Source organism: Dama dama, chromosome 20 (genome assembly GCF_033118175.1).
Source record: "Dama dama isolate Ldn47 chromosome 20, ASM3311817v1, whole genome shotgun sequence".
NCBI classification, from domain to species: Eukaryota; Metazoa; Chordata; class Mammalia; order Artiodactyla; family Cervidae; genus Dama; species Dama dama.
The window spans coordinates 114,797,626-114,815,736 of NC_083700.1; the positions used below are offsets into that span (position 1 = coordinate 114,797,626).

At 60.9% G+C, this 18,111-nt stretch overlaps 1 protein-coding gene across 6 annotated transcripts in view; it reads right to left on the reverse strand.

Moving 5' to 3' along the window:
- HDAC4 (histone deacetylase 4) overlaps window positions 1-18,111 on the reverse strand; it is a 287,685-nt gene that overhangs the window by 26,477 nt on the left and 243,097 nt on the right. For 4 of the 6 annotated variants that reach the window (XM_061122627.1, XM_061122624.1, XM_061122625.1 and 1 more), the window contains 6 exons: window positions 13,537-13,657; window positions 11,607-11,945; window positions 8,508-8,554; window positions 4,011-4,118; window positions 2,059-2,114; window positions 457-544 (listed from right to left, as the gene is read on the reverse strand). In XM_061122627.1, the coding sequence (XP_060978610.1) occupies window positions 457-544; window positions 2,059-2,114; window positions 4,011-4,118; window positions 8,508-8,554; window positions 11,607-11,945; window positions 13,537-13,657 (759 nt within the window). The remainder of the gene's footprint in view (window positions 1-456; window positions 545-2,058; window positions 2,115-4,010; window positions 4,119-8,507; window positions 8,555-11,606; window positions 11,946-13,536; window positions 13,658-18,111) is intronic. The other 2 variants (XM_061122630.1, XM_061122629.1) reach the window with 2 other exon arrangements.

The following is an 18,111-nucleotide window of genomic DNA, read 5'->3' on the forward strand; positions in this document are numbered from 1 at the left end:
TTACCCTCAGAGGCAGGGCACTGTCAGAAGTGGCCTGTCACGTGCAAAAGCAAGACAGGGGGTTAAATCGGTAAAAACCGGGTCCCCCACAGAAGCCGGAGTGGCAGTGAGGCAGGACGGCTGGGCCCCCATCAGTGCCAAGGGCCCATGAGCCCCACCTGCCCCCCACCCTCCTACAAGGTTCAGCAAGATCACCCTCCGCCGCTGCCCTCCACCAACAGCCTGTCTCCAGACACTTCAGAACCACAGTCACTGACAGGATGGGCTGGTAGGAGCTGGCAGCCCTACCAGGGTTTGGGCTTTTACTTTCTGCATCTTTGAGGGAGTTTCTAGAAACTGAAGGTCCGAAAATCCAGTTGTCAGCGGAGGTGGGAAAGCCTGCCTCCTCTCTGTCTGCTGGGGGGTGTGGAGTGGGGTAGGGATGAGCTGGCAGCGCCCCAGGCCCCCCCAACTCACCCAGTCCACCACGAGGGTCTTGCTCACACTCAGCCTTTGCTGGAGAAGCTTGGCAGCGATGGCCACGGAGTTGAAGTAGCAGAACCCCCTGCAGGGGAGCATCAGGAGAAACGGAGACAAAACGTGGGCTCTGATTAGTTTGTACACAGCTTGCACAAGAACACTCGAGAATCCCAAGGGTCTAAGAAGTCTGGTGAACCATGGCTTCTGATGAAGCGATCTGGACACCTTAACTGACGCTGATCACAGAGACACACACACATGCACACACATGCACAGACCCTGCATGCAGCCCACCCGCGCTCTCTGGGTGACAGAGTCCATTTCACTTTGTGCCCCAGGACACCTCCTGGGACATGCACTGCCCAGCTTCCCAAGAGGCACGAAGGCCCATGGAACACAAAAGTTATGATTTTACTTGTTCCCCATTTATCCCTCCGTGTTCTAGGATGTGTACAATGATTCTAGAGAGGCTTCCAGAGGATGGGAAAAACAAGCTAAGAAAGTGAGTCTAATAAAAATGAAAATCTCCTAAACCTGAACTGCCACAGAAGCTGAGAAGCCTGGGTGGGTTTGCTTTTGGGGTGCAGGCCGGCTGTCTGGAAGCCTGCGGTACCAAGCACCCATATGGAGCCTCTCCTGCCTCACTGGCCTCCGAGACCCCCAAGAGAGCCTCCAGGGAGGAGACTCCTCCAGGCTCCATCCGAGTCCCCTTGGGACCACTCTCTAGAATATCTGACAAGCCAGACTTAGATTGGAAAGGTGACCTCAGAGAAGACACCCAGGTCAGCACCCACTGCTGGGTCTCGCGGACGGTCCTGGGCCAGGGAGGGATGCACACGGGTGACGACAGCGCCCTCCTGGGCAACGGCCCTTCCTGCAGCCGGGTCCCGACACCCCCACTGGGGTCGAGGTGGCTCCCTGCCTGCGTGCTTCCTGCTTCTCCCCGCGGCTCTGCCTGCACGCGTGTGCATCACCGACCGACAAGCCAGCGCTCAGCCTTCTAGGCCCCGCCCATCGCCTCCACCTGATGACCCCAACACTGTGTCTTCTGTCTCAGGCCCCGGGAGAAGCCCCCATACGGCACTCGCTGAGGGTTTCCTGTGTCCACTTTGGGCACAACTTGTGGGGTCAAGTCCTGTGACTCCCGCAGGGGGCTTCTCCTGGACAAGGATGGGCGCTGAATCCACATGCCACCCCCCACCACCTCGGCCAGCTCCACAACCCAAAACACAGGCTGGACAGCTGACCACCGTGGTCATGGCCTGGAGACTTGAACCTCATGGTACCAGACCGTGAGCGGTCGGCTGGAAGGCCACACATGAGCAGACCCGAGGTCTAGAACAAGGAAGCACCCCTTGAACTCCTTCTGGGGCAGCTGACATTCCCTTTCCTGGGCTTGCCCTCGGGCTTGACAGGGAGACGGCGCCTCTGGACTCCCTTCTGCACTCTCAGCCTCCCCTCTGAACCCTCCGCCGCCCCACCCCGCGTCTTTCCACAGTCACAGCCAACTCCAGCTGCACATCCTGCTGGCCCAGCACAAGGGAGGGGTGTGAGACAGTCGTGTGTCGCCTGCCCGTGAGCGACCATGTGTCCACTTACATGGGTGTGCTCTCCTCTGCGTGGTGTCCTGGAGGGCGGACCACAGCAAAGCCGTTCTAGGCACGACACCAGGGGGGAGAGACAGGGACAGAAGACCGGTTTCAGGTCAGTGAGAAAAAGATCACAGGCAGAGTCTGCACAGTTTCCAGACGCCCCCGGGCGCACAGACGCGGGCAGGACCCAGGGCTCCCTGCGAGCACTTCGGAGACACCCAGGTCCCTTCTGTCAGAGGCCCGCTGTTATCACAGGTCACTGAGACGACAGGTCAGCTCACTCCTGACTTTCCATCTGCAACAGTCTGCTGGCCAGGCTGCGGGCTGCTGAGTTGGGGAGTCTGGGAAGGAGGGGGCAGGAGCCCCTGTGGCCTCGCTCTGATTATAACCAGCAGGAAGTAACTGGATGGGAACGCTGGAGCAAATGAACCTGATGGGGCTCGGCTGCGCCCTGGTTTGGCCATAATGTCAACTTCCCTGCTGTCTCTGTGGCTCAGCTCCCCGGGGACTGGGCATTGCAAAAGGACCACTATCACCTGTGAGGAAAGTCTACAGGCTGGAGAAGAGCTGCAGGCTGCCCCCTCCAGGCCCTGAAGTCACTTATGCTTTAAAAAGACCATCTGCAAACCATCCTGCAGCCGCTGTAATAAAGACAGTTTAGACCAGCACGCCCGGTCTCGCCAGCCCAGGAAGCTGTGTGGTCAAGGTCTGCAACGGAGCCCCCAGGGCCATGGACCAGGCTGGCTGGGTGTGGGAAGTGTGCCCAGCCTGCTGTGGAGACTGGGGTGGGGGTGCACTTAGCGGGAGCCCCCGCTCAGCACCGCCCAACCACCTCCCCGTCCCTGGACAGGACCCCACACCCCAGGCCTCTGTGCCCGCTCCAGTGTAGCCAAGAGCTGACCAGCGGCGGGCGCGGTGGTGGGGGCAGCAGACAGGTTCCCAGTGGAATGGCAGCTCCATGCCAGTGCCCCGAGGGAGCAGTGAAACTTATCAACGTCATTAAACCTTGACGTCTCTTTAACGCCCGTGCAGAGAGATAGGGGTTGTGTAACCAGCCCGGCGGGGCTGTCACCTTGGGGAGAACACGGCTGTGGTCAGGGTGGGATCTGAGCTTCCCAGTGAAAATCAGAGCTTTGGAAAACCAGCTCTTCCCGGCGTGGAGACCCTCCTGATGCGACGGGAGGTGACGGGCACGGTTCTCAGGGTGTGGGCTGCAGTGCACACTGCCTAGTAAGAGGCATCTGAAGGGTCTGGAGCCCTCCATGACCTGTCGAGCCCCTCATCTGCAGACAACCGTGCACCGTGCAAAGTCAGGATAAACGATGCACTTGGTGTGCGGGGCCGCTGGGGTCTCTCATAAAGCAGGAGGACAGAGGCCGCTGGTGTGCTTCAGGGTCTACACGGCAACACGTCTTCAGGACAGCTCCCCTCGCTGAACTGGGGTGTAGCGTCAGAGACGCAGACCCGCAGTCCCCTGAGGAAAACCCACCCCCTTGCCCTGCACCATGCCAGGCTGCAATGTCTTCGTGCGCTTCAACCAAGGCCGCGTATGCCAGCCAAGGACGCAGGAGCGGGTGTGACGATCCTGGCTGAGCCACGAAGCCAGATGTACTATCATTGTTAAATTGACAAATATTTGCAAAGACTCCTTTTTCAATCTCGGATGAGTAGTCAGCCTCGGATGACACAACTCCTACGGACAAAAGCTCTCCTGGTCTTTCAGCCACTGTGAGAGGGAGGGGCTCCAAGATTGGCCTTGCTGAGAACCGCTGCCTGGCTGTGCGTGTTCTCACAAGGGGCAGGGTCCCCTGCGGGTTAACGGCGGGGACAGACCTGGGTGCCCCACCCCCCCTCGCAGCCGCCCGGTGCCCTGCAGAAGCAGGGAGCATAGGCGGCCGGCGGCCCCCTCCCTGGGCACTCTCCCCCCACCCTGAGCCCCTCCTGCGAGTCCTCACTGACCTTCAGCTCTCCTGTGGCCACCTTGAAGACCAGCTCCACCACGCAGCCCACGGCCAGGCGGGCGGCCCCCGACGAGTGCACCTCGTTCCATATGGTGTCACTGTCCACCTGTGGAGACAGCGCGCCCGCGGTGAGCCCGGTGCCCCGTCGGGCACACCGCCCTCGCCCCCGAGCAGCCGGGTCCCTTGTGCTCTGCCTCTAAAACCGGAGGGTCTCGTCTCTCCCTGACTAATTACAGAACACAGCTCACATTCCAGTTTACTTTTTTTTTTTTTATTTTGAAGACACGCCAAAAAATACTAAACAGGAGAAGATCAGTAAATGCACCCAAAATAGCACGCCTGCATTCTCACCCCTTTCTGAGGTGTCATTTCTTTTCTCAGTGGCTCCAAGTTACTCCACGCTGAGAGTCACGATGTCAAGGTTACCTAGCTCCCCCTACCTCTTTTGTTAAATTGCAAGTGCAGCTGAGTTACACTCACAGTCAGCAAAATCAAATGTTAAGAAGGGTTAGAATTAGCTGTTTGCTATTCAGTTGCTCTATCCGACTCTTATGGATTGCAGCATGCCAGGCTCCTCTGTCCATGGGATTTCCCAGGCAAGAAGAGCAGGTTGCCATCTCCTTCTCCAGGGGATCTCCCCAACCCAGGGATCAGACCTGTGTCTCCTGCTTTGCTGCTGGCTCAGATGGTCAAGAATCTGCCTGCAGTGTGGGAGACTGGGGTTTGATCCCTGGGTTGGGAAGATCCCCTGGAGAAGGAAATGGCAACCCACTCCAGTATTCTTGCCTGGGAAATCACACGGACAGAGGAGCCTGGTGGACTACAGTCTGTGGGGTTGCAAAGAGTCAGACACGACTGAGCAATTAAGCAACTCCTGTTTGCAGGTGGATTCTTTTACCACTGAGTTAGAATTAGAGGCCTCTCCGAATGATGATGCTATTTCATGATGAATTTACAGAAAAGCTCCGCATGCATGTCAGGAGTTAACAGGGACGGGCGCATAGGGGAGGAGAACCTGTCTCCTGGACACAGCCCTGGTGGACTCAGCCTGGGATGGCAAACCTGCCAGGTAGCTGTTCTCCTTCCAACAGAAACACATGTGTGGCACAAACCTGTTGGGCAATTTGTTTGTGTGATGGTTTATTTATTTACCCCTTAGATGTACAGATTTCAAATTCCAGCTAATATGGGTGGGGAAGAAGTCAGTGACTTGAGGAGCCTGGGGGCTGGGGATCAGGGGCTTTGATGAAGAAGTCCCTGGTCCCAGGTCAAGGGCCCCCTCCAGGTAACTCCAGGCAGGGTAGCTGGTGCCTTGCCGCACACGCCTGGGACTCCCATCCTCTTCCTGGGGAAAGCCAGGCCTAGAGAGGGCTCTGGAAAGCCTTAGTGACAAGCCCATCCACTAGGAGCTGAGTCTGCAGGCCTGTGAGAACCTGCTGCCTGCAGCAACCCCTTCCAAGCCCCGAACACTTGGGGCCCAGACACACGGGCTGAGCTGCAGGTGAGGGTCTGGCACCCCGCCCCCGCCAGGGTCGGCGCCCAGGCCCTGATCATTACGTGGGATGGATGGGTTTCTTTCAATGAAGTCTTGAGGCTTCATCTTCAAAGCAAGATGATTTAAAATACATTTACGAGCGGTTCGAGCTATTTCCTGAGGAGCGTTATTCCGTGCGGGCTCTTCTTTTCAATGACCAAACCGCTATGTTCTTTAAATAGCTTCCAAATGTCAGAAGAACGCTCTGCACTTAGCCCGGTCTCCGCGGCATTAATATTCAACGTTCAAAGACAGGCTTCTGTTCTAAATAATGGTGTGCTGTTATTCATTGCCGTAGCCTCTCAACTAGAATATTGGGGACCAGTTACTTCAGCTCAAGAATCGGTTCAAGAAAATTGACATGAGAGCCGGCCTTCCGAGAGGCTGCACCCCTGAGGACCAGGGGTGGTTTGGGCAAAAAACTACTCAGATTCTTTCTCCTCCAAATGCAGTAACTTGGGCTTTTGGCTAAGTAACCAGAGCCGGGGTGGGGGGGTGTGGACAATGGACCGACCCTCCATGTTCAGTGAAGGGTCTTTGTGCTCTGTTCTCCTTTCTAGGATCCAGAAGCTCCTGTAACACTGTGTCCAGGGTAAGACAGACCTCCAGCCCCACTGCAAGACCCCAGGCTGCCATTGCCACCCGAGAAACTGACGGTGATTTGCACTGCCTCAGGGCCTCGGTCCTCCAGCTGCTGGCCATCAGCTCCCCGTGGACCCACTGGGATGAGGGGCTTGGAGCCCTGAGTTCCACAAGAACGAGGCTCCAGTGAGGGTGCTGGGAGTGCGACACTGCAGAGGTGGCCCCGCTCGGGGTGACCGCCACACACAAGAGTGGTGGAGGCAGGGAAAACAGGCCCCCCCGCCCGATTCCTCCACAGTTCCCCACAGCAAAGGTGGACGGGAGGACAGCTGGGGAGACCTCACACGGAGGTTTCAAACGGACACTCAGGGTGGCTCTTCTGGGTGGGCTGCAGGCCTCCAGGGCCTGCAAGAGGTTGCCCCCTCTAGCCAGGGCAGGGCTGGAAGGGAAATGCAAAAATTGGGAGGAGAGCAAAGCAGAAGTTGCTGTTAACTTGGTTTTGGGGGAAAAAATGTAAAACATGAAAAACCTCTGTTATACAACCTGGATGTTCACTTGAGCGATCTTTCCTTCCCTGTCTCCGCAGCTGACCCGCACCCTCCCAACCACACCTGAGTCCCTGGGGTCTCCGTGGCTGCACCGACGCCCTGGGGGCTGGCCCTCGGGTCTGGAAGGAGACACTGAGGCCCATGAGGGCTATGGCTGCACCAGCAGTGCGGCGAAGAGGCCCCGCTGAGCCTCGCAGGTGGACTGGCACCTCGACCCTCTGCCCGTCTATTTGTGTCAGTTGCTCAGTCACATCTGACTCTCTGCGACCCCAAGGACTGTAGCCCACCAGACTCCTCTGTCCATGGAATTCTCCAGGCAAGAATACTGGAGCGGGTTGCTATGCCCTCTGCCAGGGGATCTTCCCGACCTAGAGATAGAAGCTGGGTCTCCTGCATTGCAGGTGGATTCTTTACCATGTGAGCCACCAGGGAAGTCCTGTTAGGAGTAATTATAGCGAACAGTTGGGAATGAACAGTCCCTTTGGACACTACACAGTTCACACATCCCCCTGATTACTCTGACTGACGACTCCCCTGTCGACCTGGCTCCTCTTGGTAAGATTCTCCAGGTCTCCGTGCTCCCGAGCGTTTCTGTGCCCAGATGCAGAGGTGGGTGCCGTAGCCCGTTGTGGTGGGGTGGGACTTGGACTTCATACCCGGGAGGGGTCGCCTGGCTCAAGGCCCCAGGCCCCATTTCGCTTTCATTTGCAAATTATAAATCCTGCCTTGTGCGGAGCGGCTGCGGGGCAGTGCAGATCCAAACCTTTTCAAGTCTGGCCAAAAATTTGCCCCGAATTAAGAGATTGCAGCCTATTTACAATACAAAATACAATAACTCTAGGAGGGCCTGGTGGTGGTATGAATAAATGCCGTTTATTCTCTTTCTGACGGGATAATTTTCAAAGCAGCAATTTTTGTAAAGACTCAGGAAGAAAACAATTTTGTTTCATTTCCATAACAGAATCCAGACCTGGGCTCCGCTGTGCGATCTGTCATTACGTGGACCTTCGACCGCTTGCGTGGGTCCAGCCGGGACGCCTTTGCGTCCACTGGGTCCTCTGGCCTCTCTGGGCCCAGGACCAGCCGCAGCAGCTCCTGGGCTGGGGAGCTCCACGGCCAGCAGACTGGCCGGGAGCGGGCTGCTCTGACCCTCGACCCCAGCACGCTCTCCTTGCCCGCGGCCTTCCTCATCCAGAGGCCGGCCGTGGGGGGCAGACCCCGGGATAAAGGAGAAACTCTGGCTGTGCTGGGGGGCAGCTGGGCGCCCAGACGGGTTCAGCGCCCCCACCATGGGCAGGCAGAGCCTGGGTTAAATCCAGACCCTGGTTCTCCGGTGTCTACCCACGCACCTCTGATCAAGGGCTCGACCCCGGGGGAGCGGCTCTGCCCGCCTCTCGCGGCCCATAAACCTGGTGCCCGCAGTCAGAGCAGCAGCGGGGGCTCCGTGCTGGAGCTCGGCTCTGTGATCGGGATCGACACACTCCTGTGTGGCGATGGGATTCGCGAGCTGAGCCGGACCAGGGGGAGCGCAGCTGGGCGGGTCGGATGAGACGGGCCGCACACCAGATCCCGTTTCCTGAAGCCAGCCCCGCTGCCAGACGGCCTTCCCCGGAGGACGGTGCCCCAGACCCACCATCAAAACGCTCACAGGCTCACGGGGCCTTTGAAGCCACACGTGTGCGCGGTGGGGCGGCCCCGCCCCACGGATCCTGTTTATGGAAAACACCTGGCAGCAATTACCTGCTCTTCGGAGAGCGGGGCAGCGGTTTCTGTGACCACCGGGACCCCGAGAACAAACAGGACGTTATTTACACATTAAAGAAACACTTACCCCGACACCACCGCAGGGCAGCCTGACGAACACGGACGTTAGAGAGCCTGCAGGGAGAAGAGAGCCCGGGTCAGGTGGCAGGGTCGCCAGGCACTGGTGGGGACGCAATGTGTCCACCGAGGGGGCACACGGGCTGCACGTGCGGCTGCCAGGGCGACACCTGGCCAGCAGAGGGTCCCGGGCTGAGCGGGCCCAGCCCCGGGGAGAGACTCTGCCTTCCCCAGGGCAGCAGCTGCTCCTCTAGCGGTGCGGAGCCCCGTGGGGGGCTCTGCTTCCAGCCTGAGCTGGGCACCAGGCAGGGAACCACCTGAGCGGCGGCGTCCAGAACTCTTGCCCCCGACCCTGGCTCTCCGCCCTGAGCTCCGGCCTCCGCCCTCCCGAGCAGTGAGCAGGAGGCCTGGGGTGATCGCCGCCCCCTGCCCCGTCCCGGGGGAGCCCTTTAGACGTGGAATGCGAGTCACGGCAGGCCCCCTCCGCGTGCAGGAGTGTTCCAGAGTTACTGGGATGTGCCCAGCTAAGAAACCACACAGCCTTGCGGCTGGCCGTCCAGGAAGGCCCTGTGCGGGGTCCATGAGGCTCGGACTGTCCCCGCCCAGGGACAAGGCCAGGGACTGTCTTCCTCCTCGGTGTGATCCTGGGGCAGGCCGATGACCAGCTGAGAAGGCGCCCCTCCCCAAAGGGAGGCGAAGCCTGTGCCCACCTCATCCGGGCTCCTGGCCGGGACCACGCTGGGGACCCTCCTGCCTATGCGCGGTGCTCTCCTCCAGGTCAGCCACCCACCCCCCCATCGCCCCCGCTGTGGCTCGACTGCGGTTCCCAAACTGCTTCTTCTCAGAGCCACACGGCCTCCAGCCCCCTTCCCTGTGAGGCCACGGGCACGGCTGCGTCTCCTACCGCACCCCTGCGCCTCAGTCACCAGACCAGGCTCCCTCCCCAGCTTGCTGCCATGAGAAGGTGGTGACCAGGCAGCTCCCTCCAGGGTCTGCCGCCTACATCAGTCCGGCCAAGCCGTGTCACTTTGCCCCCGACTAACCACACCGGTCTTTCTGCGTGTGGCTGAGAAATGTGCGGATTCAACCGAAAGAGGCAGGGAGACCACAGGGCAGTGCTGGGACACCGTTACCATCATCAGAGGCTGCCAGTCACCCCAGGTCTGGATACTCAGAAAGATGTCCTGATGGCAGGGCAGTCACCAGACACAAAAACAGGCCCCAAGCAGTGAGACGCCATCTGCCCGGGCATCCTCATGGCCACAAGGGCGCACGCCACAAGACAGAGCCCACGGCCACGCGGCGCACGTCACAAGACAGAGCTCAGTAGATGAGAGAGAAAGAGGAAACAAAATGCGCTATACTGTCATTAATGTAAATGGAACATACACACTCACAATGTGTATGTATGTGGTGACACCCTTGGTTCATAAAAGAAACACTAAATACGCTAACATGGCTGCCGAGGGTGGGGAGTGGGGTCTGAGATGAGGGAGGAACACTTAAACTTTCCCAGTAACCCCTGGTTCTGGGGTTTCTCTCATTTCTGATCACCTGCCTTAAACTTTGGAACCAGTTTGAAAACCTCACCCATCCTCCTGGTGGGGGACTTGAGTCCACCTGCACCCCTGCATGGGGACCGTTCCCCCATCACCCTGTCTCCTGTCCCTTGAGCGTCACATGCCTGGTGGATGGGCACGCAAAAGGGGTAGGCTGACCAAGAGGGTGGAAGTGGAGTGTCAGGGTGAGCTGGGAAGACCCGCGCTGGTCGGAAAAGGACATGAGTGGGCTTGGTGGCCACAGGGTGTGTTCAGGGGTAGTGCAACCACTCTCCCGCCTGAGGCCCCACAGAAGTGGGGGTCACTGGGACTGCATGTGAGCAGTCACGGGACACACGGGCATCCCCACCTGTGCTGGAGAGTGTTTCAGGAGCGGGGCTCCACGCGGGAAGGAGCTGAGCTGCCTGGAGGATCCGGGGCCAGGCTGCAGAACTTGCACTTGGCCAGCTCCATGCCTCCCTCCGTGGCCACTGACTTTGTCCCCCAGCTGCACTGTCCTTGTCCTTGGGGGCTCCTTCCCACCAAGCCCCACCCAGCCGCAGGCCAGGCCCTCTCCTCTGGGCCTCCAGTTGCTGCCGTCTCATTTCTAGACGTTTTGGCCCGTGTCCATGCCACTTCCAGTGCCACAGGCTGGCCTCTGGGCTCCTCGGTGTCCCCTGTCCTCCCCTTCCTGGGAGTGGCCAGCTTGGACCACCCTGCCCTCCCCTCCCCCCATGACTCTGGGTATGGGGCCTAGACACCCCCGACACTCCCTCCCAAGCTCAGAGGACACAGACGTGCTTCGGGGCGGAGTGGAGGACGCTGTCCACGCTGGAAGGTCTGTGTCCAGTCTGCACCGCACAGGGCCTCAGCTGAGGGAGAGGGAACAGCAGGGCGCCCCTCCACGGGGACCAGGGCCCTCCCCAGCTTCAGGCCAAGTGAACCCGCACAGCTCCTTCTTATTCTTCTGCTGTATCCTAAACCATGTGGCCAAGCTGTGGAAAACCCAACGGGGTAGCATCCATCCTCCAGGGCTGGCCGCTGAGATTGGTCTGGCTTCAGCGTATGTGTCCCCAGATTCACAAGTCGAACTTTGACCCTCAGTGTGACGCTGGGAGGTGGGGCCTTGAGCAGAGGCTTTAAGCCCTGAAAACAGAGCCCTCACAGGTGGGGTCAGTGCCCTTCATAAAGAGAGAGCTCCCCACCCCTCCCACCACGAGGCGGCACTGGCCGTGAACCAGGTAGAGGCCCTCACCCACCACGCCGGCACCCTGAACTCAAAAGTCCAGTCCTGGGGCAAGGGGTGTGTCTAGACAACGTGCCTGAGCCTGGCTGGTTGGAGACTTCAGACTGGAAAGAACCTTCCCTGGAGCTGGCCAGGCCTTGCCCTGCAGCTGCGGCCCAACGTTGTCCTGGCTCCCAGCAGCCCTGGTCCTCTCCCTGGGGCATGGCGGCATGCTTGCGTCTGCTTCCCGTGCTCTGAGACTTTCCAGGGTGCTCCCTGCAGGGTCCTCGCGGCCGGCGGCTGGTCCTCCCGCCCTGGGACCCTCGTGTGGTCCCCCAGTGCTCACCATTCCTCTCCATGTCCTCTGGAAGCTCCTGGGCCCGCGCACTAGGGATGCTCCTCGGATTTCCTTCTCTTCTCCGGCTTCCTGGTGTCCAGCTCTGGTCACGTTCGACTCCCTGTCCCTTCCAGCCCAGGACTCGATTTCCGAGACCATGTTTCATGCTACTGCCCCTGAATGTTCTTGTCTCCTGTTCTCTTGTCTTTGTCCGTGTTCTGTGGACATGGTGTCTCCCCTCCAAGGATTCTAAGGCCAGTCTTGGCTTCCATGGCAACTCCCAGAAGTCTGGCCTCCGAGCGGTGAGCACCTTCCTAGGTGCCCGCAACTCCTGACCTTCTGCTCTGGCTGAGGGGGAGGGTGTGAAGCTGGTGGAAGGTCTGGGGACACGGCGGGCTGGCACCATCAACACCACTGTTGAGGATCTCAGGGCACTGTGTGTTGGGGTGCCCCACTGTCAGCTCCCTCTGGGCAGACGGACCCTGAAGGAGGTCCCCCATCTCTGCCGGGGGGTAAAGGTCAGTGTGCCAGAAGCCCGGGAAGGAGGGAGGGAGGGCTGGCGGCCTCACCTCTCCTAGGCCTGAGTCTGTCCCAGCCCAGGGGCCCCCTGCCTGTCTGTCTGGGGCTACAGGGCTGCCAAGGGGATGCAATAGAGACCTCTTAGGCCCTGTGGCCTGGTCCCCTGAGCCCTGCCTGCCTGTACCTCAGGGCCAGGGTCTCTGCAGTCCCTGTCCCTCGGCTGACAGCGGGTGGAGGTGGGGGCATCTGTCCCTGGGGCCAGCTCTGGACCCACTTCCTGGCACGTGCCGCCCAGCTCTGCACCACTAGCCCCCTCCCTGTCTCCCAAGTGTGGTGGATTCTGACGTCTAACAGTCCAGTCACTGCACACAGTCCCCTGCCTAGGCCCGAGCACGTTTCCTCTTGCACCCCGCCTCCAGCTCTGCGCTTTCCAAGGACTCAGCACCTACAAGGTGCCCAGCAGGAAAGATGTGTTTCCTGCGTGTACGAGGGGGTGAAGGGGCCTGTGGGCGCATGGGGAGGTGGTGGGGCTGCACTGCAGGGTCCCTGGGGGGGGTGACACCCATGCAGTGAGGGCCAGGCACAGGGCCGCCCCTTTCCACGTCCTCCCCGGAAATGAGAGCAAACAGGGCACGGCCCATCTCCCCCGACCCCAGCGGGACCCCAGAGTCTGCTTCTGGGACCCTCTCTGCCGGCCTTGGCTCAGGGAAGAGCCCTGAGGGGTGTCTCGCCCCAGGGGGCCGGGACAGGCAGGGAAACCCAGGGTTGGTGACTGTCCTGGCTCAAGGTGATTGGGAAGTGGTGGTGGTGGGCAGAAATTGTCCAGGAAGTATTCTGATGGGGGGCTCTGCCCCTGCGAGCCTGGGGACTCCACCTGTCTGTCAGTCCCACCTACTTTATGGGGACCCTGACCACCTCCCAAGGGGGAAGAAGTTCTTTCCATCAGGCCCAGATCCCGCCACTTCATCTGGGGGGCTGCCTGCTCCAGACAAAGCCTGGCCCCCAGGAAAGGCTCAGGCCGCCGCCGTCCCCCTGGAAGCCTGGACAAGTGTCCCCAGGTGGACTCCAGGCCCAGAAAGGGGTGGCCAGGTGGTGGCTGCGAGCCCCAACCAGCCTCACCCGTCACAACTCAGCTAGTAGAGATTCTGCAAAACCAGTGGTGCTCAGCCCGCTTGCTCCCCAACACACCCGATGCAAAGCAAGAAGCCAAACGCCCACGTGAATGCCAAGGGCAGGTTCCTCCTCGGACCCTCACCTGAAAGCACGATGGAGAAGGGTCACCTCTGCCCCCGCAGCCCACTCACAGCCCGGCAGGCGACACTCTGCCACCAGCCAGGGCACCGGGAGGGACGGCGGGGCCTCAGGCGTGGGCAGGGCCAGGAGCAGCCTCGCGGTAAAGGTAAAGAAGGCCTTGAAATACCTAGAAGTTTCTTACTGTCCAGTTTCTGCCTGTTGAGAGGGTTCGTGCCGTAGAGCAGGGCGTGCGTCTCCGAGTGCACTGTCTGCAGCTCCTCCAGCGTGGCCTTGCGTCCGCGGATGCACTGCAGGACAGAAGGGGACAGGAGGCTGCTGTGGTCAGCCGCAGCAGCAAAACAGCACCCAAGAAGGAGCGGGGTTTCACATGCGCACGAGCACAGTGTGACTTGGTTGTTGTGAAATCAAAAGCAAACATCACCCCACACAATATTTGAAAAATATCTGGGAAATATTTTAGAGGACTTATACTTTAATTAGAACTTAGAAAGACGCTTTAGGAAAAAAAAAAAGATAATCCCAGCCTTCAACGCTTTAGCCTTCACTGTCACATCAATGATTTGGCATCAAATTGTTATTTTGCTTTCCAGCTGTGGGGGTCTGGTCTTAAAATAGACGGGAGCCGCCTGGCACGTGGGGCTGCGCTCAGCTCTCACGAGGCCAGACCCCAGCTCCCTGGGTATCGAGAGCTTTCCTGGAGGGGAAGGCGGCCCATAACCAGCCTGACACCCCAGGCTGTGTCCGTCTGCATGCTTCTTCACTTTGGAAATTCCTCAGACCTTTGGCTATTTTCAGACATTCCCCAGAAATTACCCTGAACATCACTGTCCTTGACTTGAGCTACGTTTACTTAACCTTTTAGAAGGAGGCTGATTTGTGAAGCAAGATTCCGTTCAACACCTTACACTTTCTGAGAGTTAGAATAATGCAGGCGGAGCCGACTGGACTCCGGGGTGCAGGGGGAGGCCTTTGGCTCTCTGGGCCAGATGCACCCCGTGCAGAGGTGAACCAGGAGCTGCACTCCCCTGGGAACCCCCGAGGGGCCCTGGAACCCCTTCTAACAGTACGACAGGATCCCGGAGACGCCTGCCTGCTGAGCAGGGGCCAAGCACAGGGAGCCTGAGGCCGCTGGCTATGGCCAAGCCTTTCCCAGCCTGACTTCCAAGGTGGACGGGTACAAGGTGGCAGGGAAGTTTACCACCCACCCCATGACCTTCCTCACTGCAGTGGCTCAAAGAGGGGAGCGCACCCAAGGAGTGAGGCTGCTGGCTGGGAGGCTTGGGGGCCTCAGGAAGTCACGGCACAGCCGGTCCACTAACCTCCCCTCCCTCGGGACCAGTCCCACACCCGTGTCCTCTTGATCTGGAGGTGCCCTGCACGGTGAGCGCTCCCAAGTGAGCTGAGGGCGGGCCTTGCCTCCGATAATTATGCTGCGTGGAGGCACCTCTTCACCCCGGGTCTGTCCCATCAGCCTGTGTCTCTCACCCCGGGTCCATCCCCTCAGCCTGTGTCTCTTTACCCAGGGTCCGTCCCCTCAACATGTGTCTCTCACCCAGGGCCCGTCCCCTCAGCCTGTGTCTCTCACCCCGGGTCCGTCCCCTCAGCCTGTGTCTCTCACCCCGGGTCTGTCCCCTCAGCCTGTGTCTCTTCACCCAGGGCCCGTCCCCTCAGCCTGTGTCTCTTCACCCCGGGTCCCCTCTCAGCCTGTGTCTCCTCACCCCGGGTCCGTCCCCTCAGCCTGTGTCTCTCACCCCGGGTCCATCCCCTCAGCCTGTGTCTCTCACCCCGGGTCTGTCTCCTCAGCGTGTGTCTCTGACCCCGGGTCCATCCCCTCAGCGTGTGTCTCTGACCCCGGGTCCATCCCCTCAGCCTGTGTCTCTCACCCCGGGTCTATCCCCTCAGCCTGTGTCTCTCACCCCGGGTCCGTCCCCTCAGCCTGTGTCTCTCACCCCGGGTCCGTCCCCTCAGCCTGTGTCTCTCACCCCGGGTCCGTCTCCTCAGCGTGTGTCTCTGACCCCGGGTCCATCCCCTCAGCCTGTGTCTCTCACCCCGGGTCCGTCTCCTCAGCGTGTGTCTCTGACCCCGGGTCCGTCCCCTCAGCCTGTGTCTCTCACCCCTGGTCCGTCCCCTCAGCCTGTGTCTCTCACCCTGGGTCTGTCTCCTCAGCGTGTGTCTCTCACCCTGGGTCTGTCTCCTCAGCGTGTGTCTCTGACCCCGGGTCCATCCCCTCAGCGTGTGTCTCTCACCCCGGATCCGTCCCCTCAGCCTGTGTCTCTTCACCCCTGGTCCGTCCCCTCAGCCTGTGTCTCTCACCCCGGATCCGTCCCCTCAGCCTGTGTCTCCTCACCCCGGGTCCGTCCCCTCTGCCTGTGTCTCTCACCCCGGGTCCGTCCCCTCAGCCTGTGTCTCTCACCCCGGGTCCGTCCCCTCAGCCTGTGTCTCCTCACCCCGGGTCTGTCCCCTCAGCCTGTGTCTCTTCACCCAGGGCCCGTCCCCTCAGCCTGTGTCTCTCACCCCGGGTCCGTCTCCTCAACATGTGTCTCTGACCCCAGGGCCCGTCCCCTCAGCCTGTGTCTCTCACCCCGGGTCCGTCCCCTCAGCCTGTGTCTCTCACCCCGGGTCTGTGCCCTCAGTGTGTGTCTCTCACCCCGGATCCGTCCCCTCAGCCTGTGTCTCTTCACCCCTGGTCCGTCCCCTCAGCCTGTGTCTCTCATCCCGGGTCCGTCTCCTCAACATGTGTCTCTGACCCCAGGTCCATCCCCTCAGCCTGTGTCTCTCACCCCGGGTCCGTCCCCTCAGCCTGTGTCTCTCACCCTGGGTCTGTCCCCTCAGCCTGTGTCTCTCACCCCGGGTCTGTCCCCTCAGCCTGTGTCTCTCGCCCTGGGTCCCTCCCCTCAGCCTGTGTCTCTTCACCCCAGGTCCGTCCCCATCGGCCTGTGTCTCTCACCCCGGGTCCGTCCCCTCAGCCTGTGTCTCTCACCCCGTGTCCGTCCCCTCAGCCTGTGTCTCTCACCCCGGGTCCGTCCCCTCAGCCTGTGTCTCTCACCCCGGGTCTGTCCCCTCAGCCTGTGTCTCTCACCCCGGGTCCGTCCCCTCAGCCTGTGTCTCTCACCCCTGGTCCGTCCCCTCAGCCTGTGTCTCTCACCCTGGGTCTGTCTCCTCAGCGTGTGTCTCTCACCCTGGGTCTGTCTCCTCAGCGTGTGTCTCTGACCCCGGGTCCATCCCCTCAGCGTGTGTCTCTCACCCCGGATCCGTCCCCTCAGCCTGTGTCTCTTCACCCCTGGTCCGTCCCCTCAGCCTGTGTCTCTCACCCCGGATCCGTCCCCTCAGCCTGTGTCTCCTCACCCCGGGTCTGTCCCCTTAGCCTGTGTCTCTTCACCCAGGGCCCGTCCCCTCAGCCTGTGTCTCTCACCCCGGGTCCGTCCCCTCAGCCTGTGTCTCTCACCCCGGGTCCATCCCCTCAGCCTGTGTCTCCTCACCCCGGGTCTGTCCCCTCAGCCTGTGTCTCTTCACCCAGGGCCCGTCCCCTCAGCCTGTGTCTCTCACCCCGGGTCCGTCTCCTCAACATGTGTCTCTCACCCAGGGCCCATCCCCTCAGCCTGTGTCTCTCACCCCGGGTCCGTCTCCTCAGCGTGTGTCTCTGACCCCGGGTCCATCCCCTCAGCCTGTGTCTCTCACCCCGGGTCCGTCTCCTCAGCGTGTGTCTCTGACCCCGGGTCCGTCCCCTCAGCCTGTGTCTCTCACCCCGGGTCCGTCCCCTCAGCCTGTGTCTCTCACCCCGGGTCCGTCCCCTCAGCCTGTGTCTCTCACCCCGGGTCCTTCCCCTCAGCCTGTGTCTCTCACCCCGTGTCCGTCCCCTCAGCCTGTGTCTCTCACCCCGGGTCCGTCCCGTCAGCCTGTGTCTCTCACCCCGGGTCCGTCCCCTCAGCCTGTGTCTCTCACCCCGGGTCCGTCCCCTCAGCCTGTGTCTCTCACCCTGGGTCTGTCTCCTCAGCGTGTGTCTCTCACCCTGGGTCTGTCTCCTCAGCGTGTGTCTCTGACCCCGGGTCCATCCCCTCAGCGTGTGTCTCTCACCCCGGATCCGTCCCCTCAGCCTGTGTCTCTTCACCCCTGGTCCGTCCCCTCAGCCTGTGTCTCTCACCCCGGATCCGTCCCCTCAGCCTGTGTCTCCTCACCCCGGGTCTGTCCCCTTAGCCTGTGTCTCTTCACCCAGGGCCCGTCCCCTCAGCCTGTGTCTCTCACCCCGGGTACGTCCCCTCTGCCTGTGTCTCTTCACCCAGGGCCCGTCCCCTCAGCCTGTGTCTCTCACCCCGGGTCCATCCCCTCAGCCTGTGTCTCCTCACCCCGGGTCTGTCCCCTCAGCCTGTGTCTCTTCACCCAGGGCCCGTCCCCTCAGCCTGTGTCTCTCACCCCGGGTCCGTCTCCTCAACATGTGTCTCTCACCCAGGGCCCGTCCCCTCAGCCTGTGTCTCTCACCCCGGGTCCGTCCCCTCTGCCTGTGTCTCTCACCCCGGGTCCGTCCCCTCAGCCTGTGTCTCCTCACCCCGGGCCCGTCCCCTCAGCCTGTGTCTCTCACCCCGGGTCCGTCCCCCCAGCCGGTGTCTCACACCCTGGGTCCCCCTGCCCAGCCTGTCCTGCAGACCCCCTCCTGGGTGTGGGGACCCCTGCGCCGTCAGTGGCCACCCATAGCACTGCTGTATTCGCCCCCATCTCCTAGCTCCTGCCTTGACATCACCCTGGC